This window comes from Melanerpes formicivorus, unplaced genomic scaffold (assembly GCF_026170545.1).
Source record: "Melanerpes formicivorus ecotype bairdi unplaced genomic scaffold, bMelFor1.0.p_v2 SCAF_8, whole genome shotgun sequence".
In the NCBI taxonomy this organism is placed as follows: Eukaryota; Metazoa; Chordata; class Aves; order Piciformes; family Picidae; genus Melanerpes; species Melanerpes formicivorus.
This window is the reverse complement of record NW_027142360.1, coordinates 1152559-1172649: the sequence shown is the minus strand read 5'-3', so window position 1 is coordinate 1172649 and position 20091 is coordinate 1152559. Positions and strand designations below refer to the sequence as shown.

General features: G+C 50.5%; 1 protein-coding gene across 5 annotated transcripts in view; it reads left to right on the top strand.

Moving 5' to 3' along the window:
- Window positions 1–20091, top strand: part of NINJ2 (ninjurin 2) — a 70368-nt gene that overhangs the window by 38244 nt on the left and 12033 nt on the right. The window contains exon 1 of one of the 5 annotated variants that reach the window (XM_068141789.1): window positions 6370–6551. The exons of 3 other annotated variants lie outside the window; for them this stretch is intronic. In XM_068141789.1, coding sequence (XP_067997890.1) covers window positions 6519–6551 — 33 coding nt within the window. In that variant the 5' untranslated portion in view covers window positions 6370–6518. Of the gene's footprint in view, window positions 1–6369; window positions 6552–16478; window positions 16641–20091 lie in introns of those variants that run through there. One more of the 5 variants, XM_068141787.1, reaches the window with a different exon arrangement.

Below are 20091 nucleotides of genomic sequence, written 5' to 3'. Positions count from 1 at the left end.
GCTGCCTGGGAGAAGAGACCAACCTCTGCCTGTCTACAACCTCCCTTCAGGTAGTTGTAGAGGGCAATAAGGTCACCCCTGAGCCTCCTCCTCTCCAGGCTAAGCAACCCCAGCTCCCTCAGCCTCTCCTCACAGGGCTGTGTTCCAAGCCCCTCACCAACTTTGTTGTCCTTCTCTGGACTCATTCCAGCAAGTCAACCTCCTTCCTAAACTGAGGGGCCCAATGCAGCCCTTGCACCGTGTATATTGACTAATGGAACTGTAGGCTTACCTGGGATTAATAAATTACTTCTTAACCTTAATAAATGAGGACACAGTCTCAGGCTGCGCAGGGGAGGTTTAGGCTGGAGGTTAGGAGGAAGTTCTACACAGAGAGAGTGATTGCCCATTGGAATGGGCTGCCTGGGGAGGTGGTGGAGTCACCATCACTGGAGGTGTTCAGGAGGAGACTTGATGGGGTGCTTGGTGCCATGGGTTAGTTGTTTAGGTGGTGTTGGATGATAGGTTGGACACGGTGATCTTAAAGGTCTCTTCCAACCTGGTCTATTCTATTCTATTCTATTCTATTCTATTCTATTCTATTCTATTCTATTCTATTCTATTCTATTCTATTCTGGTTTTCTGTATAGTCTTATGGGAAAAGCCATTCCAATACAGGAATAAAAAAGGGGAACTTCCCCACAAACCAGCCTCCTTATCACAGTTTAAAGTTTGACATCTTGGATAAGAAGAGGTGCAGCAGTCTCTGGCTGTGTTGAGTTCCTCAGCTGGGGGAAGAAGTAAACAAAAGCAATAATAAAAAAATTAAGAACTAGTCTCAACTTTCCTGGATACAATAAAGAGATGATCATCCCCCTGTGCTCAGCACTGCTGAGGCCACATCTTGAGTGCTGTGTTCAGCCCTGGGCCCCTCACTCCATTGAGGGGCTGGAGAGTGTCCAGAGCAGGGCACCAAGGCTGGAAGGGCCTGAAGCCCCTGGGCTACCAGGAGGGGCTGAGGGAGCTGGGGGTGTTCAGGCTGGAGAAGAGGAGGCTGAGGGGAGACCTCATTGCTCTCTACAGCTCCCTGAAGGGAGGTTGGAGTGAGGAGGGGGCAGCCTCTGCTCCTTGGTGGCAAGAGACAGGAGCAGAGGAAATGGTTCCAAGCTGTACCAGGGGAGGTTCAGGCTGGATGCTATGAGATGCTTTTTGCCAGAGAGGGTTCTCAGACACTGGAATGGTTGCCCAGGGCAGTGCTGGAGTCCCCATCCCTGGAGGTGTTTAAGCAGAGTATGGAGCTGGTGCTTAGGGACATGGTTTGGTGTTGACCCTGCAGTGCTGGGTTGAGGGTTGGACTGGATGGGCTTGGAGGTCTCTTCCAGACACATGTTTTCTGTGATTCTGGGTCTTACATCCACTGGAGTTCAGTTTGGTTATCTTGAAAACATGATGATGAAATAATACTGCAACTATTTCACAGTTACAATGAAACCAAGAGAGTTTGATATTGAATATTGTTTAACTGGAGCAGAGAACAGAGCTGGCTACTAAGTATATTACCACAGAAAAAGATCAGGCATGGACAGAGTTTGGTGTCCTGTCTATTGGCAATTCTTTTCTGAGGATTAGGTCATCTCTGGGTTGTTTGAGTTGTGTGTTTGTTGTTTTCTTTGTTTGCTGTTTGTTTTAGAATCATTACTAAGTGGGATGTGTGGAGATCACAGGACGTTAGGGGTCGAAAGATCTGGAGATCTTCCAGTCCTACCCCCTGCCAGAGCAGGACCACAGAGTCCAGCACAGGTCACACAGGAACACATCCAGACAGGGCTGGAAAGGCTCCAGAGAAGGAGACTCCACAACCTCTCTGGGCAGCCTGCTCCAGGGCTCTGGGACCCTCACAGTCAAGAAGTTTCTCCTCATATTGAAGTGGAACCTCCTGTACTGGAGCTTCCATCCAGTGCCCCTTGTCCTATCCCAGGGCACAAGTGAGCAGAGGCTGTCCCTGTCCCTTCCTTCCTGACCCCCAGCCCGCAGACATTGATAGACATTGATCAGATCCCCTCTCAGTCTTCTCCTCTCCAAACTAAACAGCCCCAGGGCTCTCAGCCTCTCCTCCCCAGGCAGTGCTGCAGTCCCTTCAGCATCCTTGTATCCCTCCTTTGGACTCTCTCCAGCAGCTCCCTGTCCCTGCTGAACTAGGGAGCCCAGAACTGGATGCAATACTCCAGGTGTGGCCTCACCAGGGCAGAGTAGAGGGGGAGGAGAACCTCCCTGGATCTGCTGGACTCACTCCTCTGAATGCCCCCCAGTTGTCTTAGCCTATTACATCTTGGTTGGAGTCTCACTGACAAACAAAGCAGTGTAAGTTCATGCTAGGGCCCAGCACTCAGGATCCACGTGTGGTGATGTTTAGAGCAACTGTGGAGCTTGGTGAGGTCAGGAAGAGGAGCAGAAGTGCAGTGAGAGCTGCTGTGGAAGGCAGTGCTGCTGGGCAGCCATGCTGAAGGCGTCCAACATGCTGTGGCTTCGAGTGGAGGACTGCTCTTCCATAAGGCTGCCCACAGAGGCATCTGCCCCTTGACAGAAATGCTGTTCTTCACCATGTGAAATAATTATGAGATGAATATGAATTGAAAGTGCACTTCCTCTTGACCTACTTCCCAGGCAGGGAAGCGCAGCCTGATGCCCTCCTCTTTAGAAAGGTAAAATTATCTCTCCACATTCCCCAGGCTCTACATAAGCCTCTTTTGTTTGGTACCAACCACATGGCTAATTATCATACCTACTATGCAGTCACTTTTAATGATTTCCTTCCATCTCCTGTCAACACCCAGGCTGACTAACCAAACTGGTTCCTTTGGGGAGCAGTGCACCTATTTACCCCATCAATGAATACCTCTTTTTGGTTTGTTTGTGCTGTGAGTGCCACAATCGTAGCATGAGCTTGGGGAAAGTGACTCCAGGACTACGTGCATCTGAATCCTGCCTCATCAAGTGAACAGATCTCTCTTTACACAGAGGGTTGCAGGATGCATCTTTTTACTTCACCACAAAAATCAATTACATGTTCCACTGATGCCAGTAATCTCTCCTGGGGCCTCAAGTCTTCATGGACAAGTTCCACAGCAGCTCAAGGCTTAGAAGAGGACAGTAATGCCCCTTCTGTGACAGTCACCTTGAGTGAATGTCTGGGTTTTAGGAGCCAGACAGAGCTTTCTAGATCTTCTCAAAACAGTTAAACTCCACACAGGATTGGATGGAAATACAGAGTATTGCTGGAAGTTTAAATATTACAGTGCAAAGAATGTGAAACACACCAAATCCATAGTCAGGGCTTAGTACAGCAGCCCATTAAGTTAGAGCTTTCCCTAACCTCCACCAAACCAGGACAAAATAATCCAGGCCTCAAATGCCCCTCCAGACATGCCTCCCTGCCCCCCCCCCCCCCCCCCCAGGCCTGAAATGACACAGCTTAAAATTAACTTTGCCTAGGCTGCTAGCAGGCTGCTCAAGGCCAAACCCCTCCCCCGTCACCAAAGAGGAGATAAGGGAGTCACATCTGAGTGGGAGCAGAGGAGAAAAGGCAGAAGCTAGCTGTGCAGCCAGTTTTATGTTGGAGATGCAGACATTGTGGGAATGAAATAACAAAAGATTACAATTTCCTGTCCACCCCTGGATGCTCTGGGCCTCCTGGAGCTCCTCAGCTTCATGGTTCTCAAAGGCACCCTCTCAAACCATGACAGAGAAGAAAGGAAGTTTGATACAGGGACTTCCTCTCCTTCCAGAGAGGTCCGTGGCAGTCATTCTGGTGTCTGGAGAAAATGCCTCTCCAGAGTATGCCCCAGGACAGCTCTGGCTGGGCTTTCAAAACCACAGCTCTGCAGACACTGTGAATTGCACAGAGGCTTTCTTGGGTTTGGTCTTGTCACAGTCTCACAGTACCACCAAGGTTGGAAGAGACCTCAAGGATCATCAAGTCAGGACTAGACCTCAGGACTAGACCATGCCACCAAGTGCCATGTCCAATCCCCTCTTGAACACCTCCAGGGATGGGGACTCCACCACTTCCCTGGGCAGCACATTCCAAAGGCAAATGACTCTCTCAGTGAAGAACTTTCTCCTCACCTCCAGCCTAAACCTCCCCTGGCACAGTTTGAGACTGTGTCCTCTTGTTCTGGTGCTGGTTGCCCGGGAGAAGAGACCAACCCCTTCCTGGCTACAACCTCCCTTCAGGTAGTTGTAGAGAGCAATGAGGTCACCCCTGAGCCTCCTCCAGGCTAAACAACCCCAGCTCCCTCAGCCTCTCCTCACAGGGCTGTGCTCAAGGCCTCTCCCCAGCCTTGTTGCCCTTCTCTGGACACCTTCAAGTCTCTCAATGTCCTTCCTAAACTGAGGGGCCCAGAACTGGACACAGGACTCAAGGTGTGGCCTAACCAATGCAGAGCACAGGGCACAATGACTTCCCTGTTCCTGCTGGCCACACTGTTCCTAATGCAGGCCAGGATGCCATTGGCCTTCTTGGCCACTTGGGCACACTGCTGGCTCATGTTTAGGCAGCTGTCAATCAGCACCCCCAGGTCCCTCTCTGTTTGGCAGCTCTCAGCCACTCTGACCCCAGCCTGTAGCTCTGCATGGGGTTGCTGTGGCCAAAGTGCAGCCCCTGGCACTTGGACTTGTTGAATGCCATCCTGTTGGACTTTGCTCATCTGTCCAGTCGGTCGAGGTCCCTCTGCAGAGCCCTTCTGCCCTCTAACTGACCAACATCTGCTCCTAACTTGGTGTCATCTGCAGACTTGCTGATGACTGACTCAATGCCCTCATCCAGATCATCGATGAAGATGTTAAAGAGCACAGGGCCCAGCACTGATCCCTGGGGGACACCACTGGTGCCTGGCTGCCAGCTGGCTGTGGCATCATTCACCACCACTCTCTGGGCTCAGCCCTCCAGCCAGTTCCTAACCCAGAACAGGATGTATGTGAAAAAGAAAAAGAGAGGGAAAAGATGTGTGTGGCTGATAGACTCAATAGCTTTCTAGCTGAGTGTCATAACTGATGTTCTGCTGCAGAAGGGTATTACTGTGTCAAGGCTGTTGAGAGCAAGCACCAAGAGGCTAAAGAAAAGAAAGCTCAGCAATACAGCAGACAGCAGGCTGTGGAGATGTCTAAATTAGCAATGAGCCCAGTCAATAAGTCTGTGCAGCACCACATGCAGCTGTACCAAGTTGGACTGGAAGCAGTAGCGAGCCAGATGCTGCTAAATGATTGCTCAGTTAATCCACAGCCTAAATAAACCACTTAGAGATAAGTGAAAGATGGTGGCCTGTAAACTGCCACAGCAAAATCCCAACTTCACAGGCAAAACTCTGCAGGTCCCAGCCAGGAAAATCTATGCTAGGGAAGAATCTGATCCCAGGTTGTGTTGCCACTTGCTCCCTCCCTGTGCACATCACCGTATCCCTAAGGTTGGAAGAGACCTCAAAGATCATCGAGGCCAACCATGACACCAAGGGTGATGCCTTCTGCTGAGAACTGCTCCCTGATTTGTGAACCAGAGTGCATGAAGCAGCTGCCAACCCTACAGCCCCTCAGTGATAACAGCACACAGCTCCCAGAGTGCAGGAGCCCTGTTGGCAGGTGGGGTGGAGCTGACAGCACAGCCACAGACCATGACTGCTCCTGAACTCCTTCCCAGCCGTGGTTTGAATCTTTCCTCTCACTTTGCACATTAAGGCAGGATGCACCTGAGTGAAGTGACCTCTGTGGCAGGTCTGGGTGGCTGTCTGGGCTCTTGTCAGCAATGGCAGCTTAATTCCATTTGGGCATCCATAGTTGATGCTATCATCACAGACATCACCAGCTATCTCCCCCTAACTACCAGCTGTCTCCAGTGACCGAGTGATGTTTCCAGATTTGTGTAATCTCAGGAGGAGCTTTTGGGTTTCTTGGATTTGGCTTTTGTTGTTTGTTGTTGTTGTGTTCTGGCTTTCTGGGGTTTGTTTGGTTTGGGGGTTTTGTTTGGTTCTGCTTTGGCTTTGGCTTTGTTTTTGTTTTGGCTCAGTTTGGGGTTTCTTTCCTCCACTGTGCTGAGGTAACACTCTCCTCCCTGATGACAGTTCTGTTATCAGCAAGGATACTTAACAGGCAGACTCCTTGATGAGCTTAATTCACAGGAAACTGTTGGAGAGGCACTGTTGTTGTTGTCCAAACAAGCACAGCTTCAGCTGAACTGGGCTCCAATTTTCTTAATTGATTTCTACAACCTTATCAGATGCATCTTTCTTAATTACACTGGAGAAGATTGCCTCAAGTGTACAAAACCCACTCTGACTTGCAGAAGTGCTCGATGTGCCAAACCCACCAATGCAACCAGAAGCTATTAATGAGTGATCTTGGGCAGAGAGGAACCTAATGAGGGCCAAGAAGGATAAGAGCAGAGTCCTGCATCTGGGAAGGAAGAATAAATTGCAGCAGTACAGGTTGGGAGGTGACCTGATGGAAAGCAGCCCCAAGGAGAAGGACATTGGAGCCCCAAGTTCTGCATGGGACAGCAATGTGCCCTGGGGGCCAAGAAGGTCAGTGGGGTCCTGGGATGCATTCAGAAGAATGTGTCCAGCAGATCCAGGGAGGTTCTCTACTCTGTCCTGGTGAGATCTCACCTGGAGTATTGCATCCAGTTCTGGGCTCCCCAGTTCAAGAGGGACAGGGATCTGCTGGAGAGAGTCCAAGGGAGGGCTACAAGGATGCTGAAGAGACTGCAGCACTGCCTGGTGAGGAGAGGCTGAGAGCCCTGGGGCTGTTTAGTCTGGAGAGGAGAAGACTGAGAGGGGATTTGATCAATGTCTATCAATATCTGAGGGCTGGGGGTCAGGAAGGAAGGGACAGGGACAGCCTCTGCTCACTTGTGCCCTGGGATAGGACAAGGGGCAATGAATGGGAACTCCAGCACAGGAGGTTCCACCTCAACATGAGGAGGAACTTCTTGACTGTGAGGGCCCCAGAGCCCTGGAGCAGGCTGCCCAGAGAGGTTGTGGAGTCTCCTTCTCTGGAGCCTTTCCATCCCTGTCTGGATGTGTTCCTGTCTGACCTGTGCTGGATTCTCTGCTCCTGCTCTGGCGGGGGGGTTGGACTCAGAGATCTCCAGAGGTCCCTTCCAACCCCTAACATCTTTTGATCCTGTGAGAGAAACTTACCCACTGGCACTGCCCAGTCAATGCCTGCTCCTGTTTCCCCAGGAGGTCAGGAGAAGCTTTTTCCCTCACACAGCTTTTGTCAGCAACACTTCTGGCCATCAAGTCAGGCACATGTCAAACAGGTCCCTGGCTGAAGCTACTTGCAGACAAAAGCCATTCCAAAGCTATTTGCTTAAATGTTGCTTTGGCTTCCCTGATGCAAAGCACTTCCTGTGACAGTTCAGATGTATCAGCATAATGAAGCTCAGAGTTTTATTTCCATCCACCTCCTTTCAAGTGCCTGGAAAGGCCTCAGACAGTGTAATTTCCAGAGAGCAGCATTTTGCAGCACTGGTGCATCTAACAGCTAAGCAAAGTATTGTGGCTGAGAAGCTCCCACTGGTTGTACTGGAAGTTCCAGCCCTGGTAGGCTCATTAAAAGGAATAGTATTTAATGGTTTGGAGGTACCACTACTAATTTTGAAGTAGGGAATTTGTAAATCAGTTATTGCTTCCATGAGTCTGTGACAGAATGCTGGACTAGATGGGTAAGATCACCAAGATCTGATGTGCCCTGCTGCTGTGATTGGAGACAAAGCCGTGCAGGACACCTTGGCTCCACCACCAGCTAGGCAGGAAGCAGCAATTTGATCTTGCTCCCCACACATACCTGCTGTTTGCAGAGCCTCCTCCCAAGCACAGCCTCAGCCTCAGGAGCTTCCTTTGGACAATAAATCCGACGGAGAGTGACTGAAGGAGCTGGGGGTGGTTAGTGTGAAACAGAGGAGGCTGAGGGGAGACCTCCTGGCTCTCTACAGCTACCTGAAAGGAGGTTGTGGAGAGGTTGGTGCTGGTCTCTTCTCCCAGGTAATTAGAGATAGAACAAGAGGGAAGAGCCTCAAGCTGCAGCAGGGCAGGGTCAGACTGGACAGTAGGAAGAATTTGTTCCCAGCAAGAGTGGTCAGGCCTTGGAATGTGCTGCCCAGGGAGGTGGTGGAGTCCCCAAGCCTGGCTGTGTTTAAATGTGTTTTGGATGTGGTGCTTGGGGCTATGGTTTAGGGGTTACCCTTGTAGAGCAGGGTTCTGGGTTGGACTTGGTGATCCTGAGGGGCTTGTCTAACCTGAAAGTTTCTGTGTTCTGTGATTCTTGGTAGCCCATGGATGCTTACTAACTCATTTCTATTCAATAATCTGGAAAGCCCTCAACACCTCTGGCAGCACCAAACCCCCTTCTCTGGGACACTCAGTCTCTTTTCAAGAAGCTGTTCCCTGAGCTTTGTTGTCTGTGCTTTGGGGTAGGAAGTGACGGTGTATGTTTCTCCTCCTGACAGATCCTTTCAGAGCACAATTGCTCTAAATCATTGTTTCAAAAGCTGAAGCAGGAGAATGAAGCCTGTGCTTGCCTGCACTCTGCGCACCAGCAGTAAGTGAGGTTGCACAGGATGTAGGTCAAAACTGGTTTCATTTCTAAAACTTTATCTGATTTGACCTTTAGTGCTTCTTTTACACAAAACTAAGCAGCCCCAGCAAGAGTTGGATGAGGAACTGAACCTAAACCAGAATCACTTCTTCAAGCCCTACTGCAGTGTCTTTCAAGTGGTGCACTGAAGACAAATTGAAGACTTGGAGAGGCTGCTGTTGACATCCAGTGTATGAAGTGTTAAAGCAGGAGAGAGAGTTTCAGCTGAAGATAAATTTCATTAGAAGAATGTGTATCAGGGGGTTGGGTTTCAGCATTCAAAAGGACAGAGTCTGGTGCTACCACAACCATTAAACCATCAGATTTAATAAGAGCCAGTGCTGCATGCAGGGCCAAATTCTGCAACAGAGCTTCCCTCCTGAGCTGCCTTGTAAATATTACTCATTGTTATCTTCCAGTCACAGCTTAGTGCTGGACCTTGTATATTATTTTAAACACAACATATAAGTAAAACATTGACTCTAAAATAGATGATTGGGAGAGTGAAGAAGAGGGAGAAAGTGCTTTGCACTTGCTGCATCTTTCTTTCGCTGCGTGAATGCCTGCAGCACTCCATCTTAAATAAGTTCTATCTTTGAAGACCAAACAGCTGTGCCTTCTGAACTCTTTGCCCTCAGACTTAAAACCCTGCTCTGCAGCTGGCCAGAGGAGTTTCCAAATCATACAATACACCTCCTGACCTAGGACTCAATGACTAAAAATGGTTATATGCTTTCTAGATAGTTATACCTAAAGTCATAGTCCACTGAGGAAAAGACTTGCTAACGTCTTAGCAGAGGCACAGGACAACCAGCTGAACTGCGAGAGTCCATGCTGCCAGCTCCAGACTGGAGCAACCCTTTGCATTTACGGCTGAGCACCACCTGCTGGCTGTCTCTCCTCAACTGGCTGTCTCACCTGAACTGGCTGCTCCTCCTGCCATCCTCTTCCCAGCAGAGCCTGCATTGCGGGAATTTTGGTGGGACCTGAGATTCCAGAGCTGAGCTCCCGAACTCGTCAAGGCACAGAGGTGGAGGCAGATGTGATACCACAGCTGGAGGAGCCATTCAGAAGGAGACAAAACTCTGCAGCCTCCTGACACCGAGGGCAGTGGGGCAAAGCCTTCCCTACTGTGCCCACTCCTCACTCAGCCTCAGAAACTAGCACAAGCCAAACGAGTCACACATATAAAAAGCAATAGCAGCAGAGGTCCTTTCCTTTCCTTTTCTGCCCAGTTCCCCTGTCCCTGCTTCTCCACTTTCTCCAACTTACCCTGAAACACACAATTTTGCCTCACTCTCCCCAGCACCCCCTGGCTGAAATGCAAGTTGCTGATTTTCTCACCTAGTTCCACTGTTGTGACAGTGACCTCATGATCTCAGCTCAACCTCCACTTCTTCATCCAGCTGGCCTCTTATCTACCATTGTGCAAGAGGCCCTCATCCTGGCACTTCAGTTCTGCCACTTTGATCGTGTAAAGTTATCTTAATGGAGGTGCTTTCAGAGCAGCCCTGTTGGAGTGTAGCTGAATTGGAGGTTGTGAAGGTAAGCTGAGGTGGCCAAGGACGAGGGTTTTAATTGTTGAACTTTCACTGAGCTCAGTGGAAGTTGGGTAGGGAAGTCCCAGCCCCGTTTTTCAGGAGCAGGAGACATTGCTGGCCACCAGCTGCTTCACTTCCACTCTCTGCCCAGCAGCAATTCACAGTTTCTGTGTAACATCAGCACTACACCACTGTCTCTAGCTGGTGTGTATTCCATAGGCCACTTCTACAGCACACTGTATGGCTGCCCTGGCGTTAGCACAGCTGAGAGCTGCAGCAGCAGCGAGCTGCACTGAAGGATGGAAAGCAGCCTCATCCCAGCAGCTCCTCCTGTCAACACAGCAAGCCATAAACCCAAGCAACAGGATGACCCCACCCTTGAAATTTCTCCAGGAAGACAAGAGAAAGCCAAACTGAATATTTCTAATTACCACTCTATAATCACCTTAAACCTCCTCCCTGAGCTTTGCTGAGCGTCTTCAGGCAGGGCCTTGGCCCAACTTTCAATTAAATTATTAGCAGGAACAATAGAGTCAAGATTGCCCAACTCAGATGCCTCAAGTTGTTAAACTCATATAAGGCAATGTGAGATGCTGCTTACATATTTTCCTCCTGCACCCAGCGTTGTGTAAGGATGGTGAATTGTTCCAAAGGTAGGAAGAGCTCCCTTGGTGACCCAGTTAGCTGTATCCCTCAGCCCTAGTGCTCTCTAGTGTCAACACCTTGCCCGGGACTGCCAGCATCCCTGCAAGAGCTGAGCCCCTGCCTAGAGCTTCATTACAGAGCTTGGACCCTCTGTGTGACATTGGTTGAGATCTCAGTGGGTTTGCATGGTTTGGAAAAAATGAGAGGAGAGGTTTGGAGAGGAGAGGTCTGGAGAGGAGAGGAGAGGTTTGGAGAGGAGAGGAGAGGTTTGGAGAGGAGAGGAGAGGAGAGGTTTGGAGAGGAGAGGTCTGGAGAGGAGAGGTTTGGAGAGGAGAGGAGAGGTTTGGAGAGGAGAGGTTTGGAGAGGAGAGGAGAGGTTTGGAGAGGAGAGGAGAGGAGAGGTTTGGAGAGGAGAGGTTTGGAGAGGAGAGGAGAGGAGAGGAGAGGTTTGGAGAGGAGAGGAGAGGAGAGGTTTGGAGAGGAGAGGAGAGGTTTGGAGAGGAGAGGAGAGGAGAGGTTTGGAGAGGAGAGGTTTGGAGAGGAGAGGAGAGGTTTGGAGAGGAGAGGAGAGGTTTGGAGAGGAGAGGTTTGGAGAGGAGAGGTTTGGAGAGGAGAGGAGAGGAGAGGAGAGGAGAGGAGAGGAGAGGAGAGGAGAGGAGAGGAGAGGAGAGGAGAGGAGAGGAGAGGAGAGGAGAGGAGAGGAGAGGAGAGGAGAGGAGAGGAGAGGAGAGGAGAGGAGAGGAGAGGAGAGGAGAGGAGAGGAGAGGAGAGGAGAGGAGAGGAGAGGAGAGGAGAGGAGAGGAGAGGAGAGGGAGAGGAGAAGAGAGGAAGATAGGATTGATGTCTTGCAATCTTTTTCCTTCTTCACCCTCTCCTGCTGTCAGAGCCAGCTTGCTGCAGCAGCCATCTCCATGGATTTGCACAGGACATGGGAATGTTCCACAGAGCCCAGTGCTGCTGCCTTTCTGGAAGGGGACTCAACACGTGCTGCTACACAGGCTTGAGTGGGGGAGTGGGCCTTGCACAGGGCTGGTTTCTCCCAGAACAAAGTTCCACAGGCAGTAATGGCAACAGAGGGTATAACTTCTTAGCTCAAGTGCTTCCAGTTTGCTGTGGAGAGACTGCAAGATGCATGCTCCAGTACAAAAGGCACGGCCGGGACACACTTCCCCACCTGGGGGAGGACGGCTGCCCCTTTGCAGGCTGCCACATGTTGCTTCCTTAGCCATTGGAAAAGAAACCAGAGCACACTCCACAGGGCTATGCAAGGAAAAGAGGGCAAGTAACTCAGCAAGCACCAGGAGAAGGCTTTCCCAGGGCCTCTGGGGAGAGCAGCAGGTGTACAGACACTGGGGGAGGCTGAGAGAATGGACTCACCATGAGAAGGCATGAGGCAGTTTTACAAATGAACGGCTCGTCCAACAGCTTCTCTCATCAAAGAATTAACCTTTTTTAGCTTAATAGGTTGTTTTCATAGCTCCAGTTTTATGGGCTAGAAGCTTGTTTTTAGCCTTTTGATGTAAGGTAATTGCACCTCCAGCTTCTGGCTGCTTCAGGTTTCTGTCACATATGGCCAAAAACCGAGGTTCAGGCACAAAATTCATCCTGACCCCACCTGGATTTTCCTCTTGGTTCAGATTCATGTAACTTCAGCTAACAGCAACAGGACTGCACAGAAGCCTAAATATTTCCCTTGCAGTATCATCCCCCAAACAATATCTGCGTGTCCCACACCCAGACACTAGGGATGTGCCAATGAAAGAGGAAAATGGCAGAGGAAGAACCATTTGATTTCAGCAGTGGGCAAGGACTCAGCAAGCTGCAGTCTGAAGGCAGAAGGTGGTAATGCTGCATCTGACAGCAAAGTAGATCAAATTCTGGGTTATGTCTGCTGCAAGCTGCCTGTGTGCTCCTCAGCAAGGTTATTTGTGCCTGTCGTGACAGGACACCCACGTGTAAGGAGGTGTTGGGAGCAGACAGTAATAGCATCATCCCCTCCTTGTGGGATATACCTCAGCTGCTGAAGCAGGGAATATCTTCTTCCTGCCTTGAACTAAGGATGATTTTTTTTTTCCCCAGGAGATAAGAAGAGCAAAGAGTAATTGTATTCAACACCTTAGCTGCTTCCAGGTTTCAGAGGGGCACTAGTCTAACCTTAGCTGCTTAGAAGGAAATACCTCTGCCTCTCACTGAGGCATTTCTCTGAGTATTTTCCACTGCTTGAAAGCTCTGAAGCTGGACATGTTCCCCAGCAGAGTGGCAGACTGTTTCAGAGAGATGACTGGTATGCCTGACAGCTCTCCAACACACACAAGATCACTTTTCTTAGCTGTGTTTTGATGATACCCAAGAAGCAGACATCTCCAGGGGTCCACAGTACACAGGTTGGAAAGAGCTGCCCTCCCTAGGGGGAATTTGTTTCAAGTACCTTCTTGATTCTTCATACCCACCCTTCTTGAAGCCATGCATGCTTAAACTGCCATTCAAAGGGGAAATTAAGCCAGAGTCACAGAATGGCTCAGGGTGGAAGGGACCTCAGAGATCATCCACTACAAACCTCCTGCCTTGGGCAGAGACACCTCTCAACTAGACTCAGCTGCTCAAGGACTCATCCAACCTGGCCTTGAACATGCCCAGGGAGGAGGCAGCCACAACCTCCCTGGGCAGCCAGTGCCAGTCTCACCACCCTCATACTGAAGAACTTCTTCCTCAGCTCCTGCCTTAGCTTCAAACCATTCCCCCTTGTCCTGTCTCCAGACACCCTCATGAAAGCTCCCTCTGCAGACTTCCTATAGGATCCCTTCAGGCATCAGAAGGCAGCTCTAAGATCCCCCTGGAATCATCTCTTCTCCAGGCTGAACACCCCCAGCTCCCTCAGCCTGTGCTCATAGCAGAGGTGTTCCAGCCCTTGGATCATCTTTGTGGCCTCCTCTGCACTCAGTCCAACACCTCTGTGTCCTTCTTATGCTGGGGACACCAGAGCTGGTGTCTCTTAGCACAAATTAATTCCTCATTAAGTTTGCCACATGATGCCTGATAGATGTTCTGAAACACAAAGTGTTCTGGAGCTGGAGCTATTCAGAGAATGTCAATCCATACTCAATCGAGAGTTCAATTAAGAATCTGGAACACAGACCTTGAAGGGTTGATTCAGCAATCACAGGAGACAGAAAATCCATGTACTGGATATGTTAGAAATTAGTGACCCTCATATCTTGTCCTGAAACAACAGAGTGCTTCAGGTTGCTGATAGCATTAATGGCTGTGAGATAAGTGAAGTCCTGATGGACAGCAAGCTCTGCATGGGACAGCAATGTGCCCTGGGGGCCAAGAAGGCCAGTGGGGTCCTGGGGTGCATTCAGAGGAGTGTGTCCAGCAGATCCAGGGAGGTTCTCCTCCCCCTCTACTCTGCCCTGCTGAGACCTCACCTGGAGTATTGCATCCAGCTCTGGGCTCCCCAGTTCCAGAGGGACAGGGATCTGCTGGAGAGAGTCCAAAGGGGGGCAACAAGGATGCTGAAGGGACTGCAGCACTGCCTGGGGAGGAGAGGCTGAGAGCCCTGGGGCTGTTTAGTCTGGAGAGGAGAAGACTGAGAGGGATCTGATCAGTGTCTATCAATAGCTGAGGGCTGGGGGTCAAGAAGGAAGGGACAGGGACAGGCTCTGCTCACTTGTGCCCTGGGATAGGACAAGGGGCAATGGATGGAAGCTCCGGCACAGGAGGTTCCACCTCAACATGAGGAGAAACTTCTTCCCTGTGAGGGTCTCAGAACATTGGAGCAGGCTGCCCAGAGAGGTTGTGGAGTCTCCTTCTCTGAAGCCTTTCCATCCCTGTCTGGATGTGTTCCTGTGTGACCTGTGCTGGATTCTATGGTCCTGCTCTGGCACTCTGGACTCAAAGATCTCCAGAGGTCCCTTCCAACCCCTAACATCCTGTGAGCCTGTGATAGTGAAAGCAAGACCCAGGGGCAGGATCCTGCTCTCACTCTGTGCTCTGCCATCCTTCCCTGACCTGCAGTGGCGGCTTTTGGCTCCTCAGCTGTTTCATTCATTAAAGCCTGGGTAACAGTTACATGTGTAAATGCTCTGCATGTGAGAACAACCAACCCTATTAAAAATTCACTTGAACTTTGAGGAACCTCCTGCCTCTTTAATCTCTAACAGAGATAGGATAAGAAGCTGTGGCTGAGACCAGAACTCCCTTCTAGTAGTCACTGTACACACACACAACATCACAGAAATAAGGGAGGCCTTTCCTCGGGCTGGAAAGATCTTAACCTACATGAATTAAAACAGTTGTATCCCCACTTTCACACAGAATCCAAGGCAGGAATTGCACAACAGCTTGGAGGCAAGCTCAGACATCTCCAACCCCAAGAAGTGCTTTTTCCCACAAAGTCCTATTCTTGCCCATTTTTGCCAGAGCAGCCATGAAACCATCTCAAATGTGACTTGCCATAATCAATCCAAGAGCAGGAGCAGTAGTTTCAGTCTTGACAATGAGCAGCCCACAAGCAGAAGTGTTGACAGCGTTCAGCCCACACAGAGCAATGCTGAATTCACAGCAAACAAACGTGGCAGCTCTCCAGCCCGGCTCGGAGAGATGCTGTGGATGTGCTCAGCGGCGCTCAGGTGCTCTGAGAACACAGCCGTGCTCCTTTCCAGCACACCTCACCGCCTCCCCATGTTGCCCATCACCCCAGCCCTGGCAAGGCAGCAGCAGCCTTGCTTGGCACAGCAGGCTCCCAAGCAAGGGGCAGCCCCGCAAGCCAGAGCCTAATGGAAGGGCGTTAACGCTAATTGAATCTGAACAGCCAGAGCACTTTGCATTTTCTCATGGTGAAATGCAACAGCAGTTTGTTAGAGTACTCCTAATGGTTTGAAAAGTCTTTCCAGCCATAACTGATGTTCTTTCTAAGGTGGCATTCCCAAGCAGCCTAGCATGGGCATAAGGCACTGCTAAGCAAACTTCCCTACCCCAAGGTTGCTGAATCAGAGAATTGTCAGGGCTGGAAGGGACCTCAAGGATCAGCCAGTTCCAACCCCCCTGCCATGGGCAGGGACACCTCACACTGCAGCAGGTTGCTCACAGCCACATTCAGCCTGGCTGCAAACACCTCCAGGGATGAGGCTTCCACCACCTCCCTGGGCAACCTGTGCCAGGCTCTCACCACCCTCATGGGGAAGAATTTTTCCTAACATCCAATCTGAATCTACCCACTTCTAGTTTTGCTCCATCCCCCCCAGTCCTATCATTCCCTGACACCCTAAAAATTTCCTCCCCAGCTTTTTTGTAGCCCACATCAGATACTGGAAGGCCACAAGAAGGTCTCCTTGGATTCTTCTCCTCTCCAGACTGAACAGCCCCAACTCTCTCAGTCTGTCTCCACAGCAGAGCAGCTCCAGCCCTCTGCTCATCCCCATGGCCCTTCTCTGGACACCTTCCAGCACATACAGATATCCCCCCTCTAACCCCAGGTACTACCTTGCTAGTTTCTGTGTTCATGGAATCATAGAATTGGTAGGGTTTATTACCTAGTTTAACCAGCCTTGGGGAAAAACCAAACCCAACCCCAAAAACCAACCCCAAACCCCCTACACAAAGGCTTGGGATTAAGAGCTTATGAAAAAGTTTAGATCTGCAATAACTCTTCTTTTTTTTCCCCCCTTAACCTCTCCTGGTGGCACCAGGCCAGATGCTCAGCTGCAAACTGACACAACTCAGAGCATGCCAGTTCTGAAGAAAATCAGCAGACTTAGCCTCTTTAGATCCAGGGAATGGCTCCATTTCCTGTCAGAGGATGCAGCTGAGTCTGACAGGTTTGAAGAAAGGGTATCACACACCCAGGTGAGACTAACATCAGCAGGGCCCTTTGGAGCTACTGGTATAGCACACATCAAACTGGAAAACCCCCTCTGTGGATGAAAGGCCTTATAAACAACCCCTGAGTTCCACTGTTTGGGGACGTGACTGCATCAGCTCTGCCTCTGTGGCTGCCCTCAGTCATGTTCTCCGCTCTTTCTGCCTGCACTCACACAACTTCCTTTCTGTGGAGAGCCCCAAGCACTCAGAGGGTGAGCAGGAGGGGGACACAGATGAATCTGAACTCCTGTACCATAGAGTGAGGTTTACCTAGGAAATACTGGAAGAGGTAAAGCCTCCTGGAATAAATCACCTACCTGATTTCACCAGCTTCAGGGTGAATTCAGTCCATGCTTACCATCTACCCAACACAGGGATGTATTGCACCTGTACAGCAGATCTTAGTCATCTCTCTCCCTACACACCACCTATGTGAGCATTCTCATTATTTTACAGGTGGGGAGACTAAGTTCTAGGGAGGGCAAGCAAGATGCCATAAGCCATGCAGCAATGACAAACTAACCTTGGGTTTCTCACCTGAAAAGCAACACTGGATCAGGGCTGGAATGGTTGTGTATGCAGAGTTCCAGGTCCCTGGGTGAGCAGAGCACAAGGGACCACTGCTGTGTGCTTGCCCAGGCTAAGGTTCCTTCTTTGGTTGGGTTTTTTAAGGTTTTTTAACTCTGCACATCTGCTACAAACCAGAGTCAGAGGGCAGCTGGACCTCTGGTCTGCTCCCATGCAGCTGTTACTGTACTTCAGTTCTGGACACCAACCTGACCCCTCCGCACCGGACACACACATTTTAGAGACATTCAAGCTGAGGCCCTTGCTTTAGGAAGGTTTTGTACTAAGATGATTTATGTGGACACATTTGCTCTTTGGGTCTGGCAGCAGCCTGCAATCAGGCCCAGCTTTTCTGGGCGTTTTGGGCCAGGAGCCATCCAGCTTGGGAATTGATTCATCTTAACGTGTTCAGCTTTGTAAGCACAATGCAGTAGTTACTGTTGTGCCTCCCGGCTGCTCTTCCATTTTTTATAACTCATTTTCTCTGCTAACCTACTTTCAATGTTTTCTTGTAAAGCTGTTTTTAGTCTTCTCTCTCTCCTCTCTCTCTTTTTTTTTCCCCCCTCCACACCAACAGCACTGGGATAAAACTGCTCTGGGTGCTAAACACCAGTGACTTGAATAGGCTCCAGCTCCTATATCCTGGCTTTGGGAACAATTGTCCCCACTAATCCTTTTGAGTGCACTCCCAATTCCATACACTCAAAGAGCTGTGTTCCCTTCCCCTTCCCTCCCACCCCCCCAAAAAAAAACCCCACACCCAATTGCTTCTGTGCAACAGTCAGAGATCATGCATCAGCACATAGTCATTGCCAGTGCTAGGCAGTTCTCGAGCCCTCAAGCCAACTGACTGCTTCTGGCTGTGGATGGAGGTTCCCCCACCAGTGTCCCTGCCCTTCCTACCTTGTCCTAATCCCAGCTATCTGGAAAGGCAAAACTAACCTCTGTTCCAGCTCAGCCCTGCAGCCTGCCAGCTGATTCCCGGATCACTTCAGTTTGGTATCACAAACACACTTAGAGGAGAGTTTAATATAGATTGGGTAAGACAGTTGAGTGATACATAATTTATGGTGCCCTGTAGCATAGGAAGCTGTGAAAGGCATCTGAGAGCAAACCTGCCATGCAGCAACACAGTGTGCCAAGGGGGCAAAGAAGGTCAGGAGGAGAGGGCTCTGAGAGCAGGGGAAAGTGCGAAAGAAAGACAAGGGGAAAGGCACAAGATGAGAAGGAGAGAACAGCAGGAGGATGGAAGGAGGGAGGGGGAGCTGCACAGAAGATGCAGGTGGGGGCAGAGGGAGTCTGCAGGATGAGTAAGATCCAAGCAGAAGTGTGGACAGTGAGAAGCAGAGCGCAGAGCATGCATGCTTGATGTGACAAGGAGGTCTCTGCAGGCTGCGACTGCCGCAGCCATAGAAGTGGAAGCAACTGCCGTGTCAGCTGGAGGGCAAGGAGAGGCACCCCAGCCCTCCCGGGGCTCTGCTGCTTCAGGACTGCTTCTGCCCTCTGTGCCCTCTGCTAGCCACTGCCAGGGGACTGCCTGCCTGGCTTCCCTGCCCACCTCCAGCTCTTAGGTTTTGCTGTTAGCCTCCTGCTCCTGTGTGGCCTTGTTTTGTGAGGTTGTAGGAAGAACAGGAGGCCAGGCTTTCAGCTGGGTCAGTCAGAGAGGCTCTACTGGCAGTCACACCCAGCCACACGCTCATCCCTTCAGTAACAGCAGTGTCCTAATTCAGCACTCCCTAGCTCAAGTGTGGAGGTACTGAGTGCTGCACCATGGTGACACCTCGTCCCAAGAGAGCTTACCAGATCTGCTTGCAGGTGTGAGATGGTTCTCAGAAGGTGGATAAAGCAAATGGAGTTTGGTGAAGCTAGAGAACATGGACAGCATTTAGCAAGTACAGAGGATTTATGCCTGCCATTCACTTAGGATTCTCCTTCTGAAGGGGCACTGGCTCTCAGGTCATGGAAGTTACTCTTTGGTAGGAAGGAGCTCTCATCCAAACACTTGATGTCAGTGAGCCCTCTGTTAACAGTGACCTGTCAGAAATGCAGGAATACCTCAAAGAAAGATCACAGCTCACAGGATATTAGGGGTTGGAAGGGACCTCCAAAGATCATTGAGTCCAACCCCCTGCCAGAGCAGGACCATAGAATCCAGCACAGGTCACACAGGAACATACCCAGATGGGTCTGAAAAGTCTCCAGGGAAGGAGACTCCACAACCTCTCTGGGCAGCCTGCTCCAGGGCTCTGGGACCATTGCAGTAAAGAATTTCTTCCTTGTGTTGAGGTGGAACCTCCTGTGCTGCAGTTTATATCCATTGCCCCTTCTCCTATCCCAGGGTGCAACTGAGCAGAGCCAGGCCCCTGCCTCCTGACCCCCAGCCCTCAGATAGTTATAAACATTTATTAAATCCCCTCTCAGCCTCTCCTCCCCAGGCAGTGCTGCAGTCCCTTCAGCATCCTTGTAGCCCTCCCTTGGACTCTCTCCAGCAGATCCCTGGGCTGGAGAGCCCAGAACTGGATGCAATATTGCCAGTGTGGTCTCAGCAGGGCAGAGTAGAGGGGGAGGAGAACACTGGATACACTCCATCAGGACCAGTCCTGTACATAGGGAGGGACTGAGATACCAGGAAAGCATTCCTGATTTGTTTTCTGGGATTTCTCCAATACAAATCGAAGCAACACAAGCATTTGGCTCTGAGCAGGACCCCCAGTGAGCAGAACAGATGACTATATTAAAAGGCAAAATCCCCAAGCAGAACTGGACTAGCCAACAGCCCTCAGAGGGGCTGAAGTGGGGGCACTGGCCCTGAGCACTCAGTTTTCCTTCTTCCCCAAAGCATCCATGACAAGATTTACTGTTCCTTTTG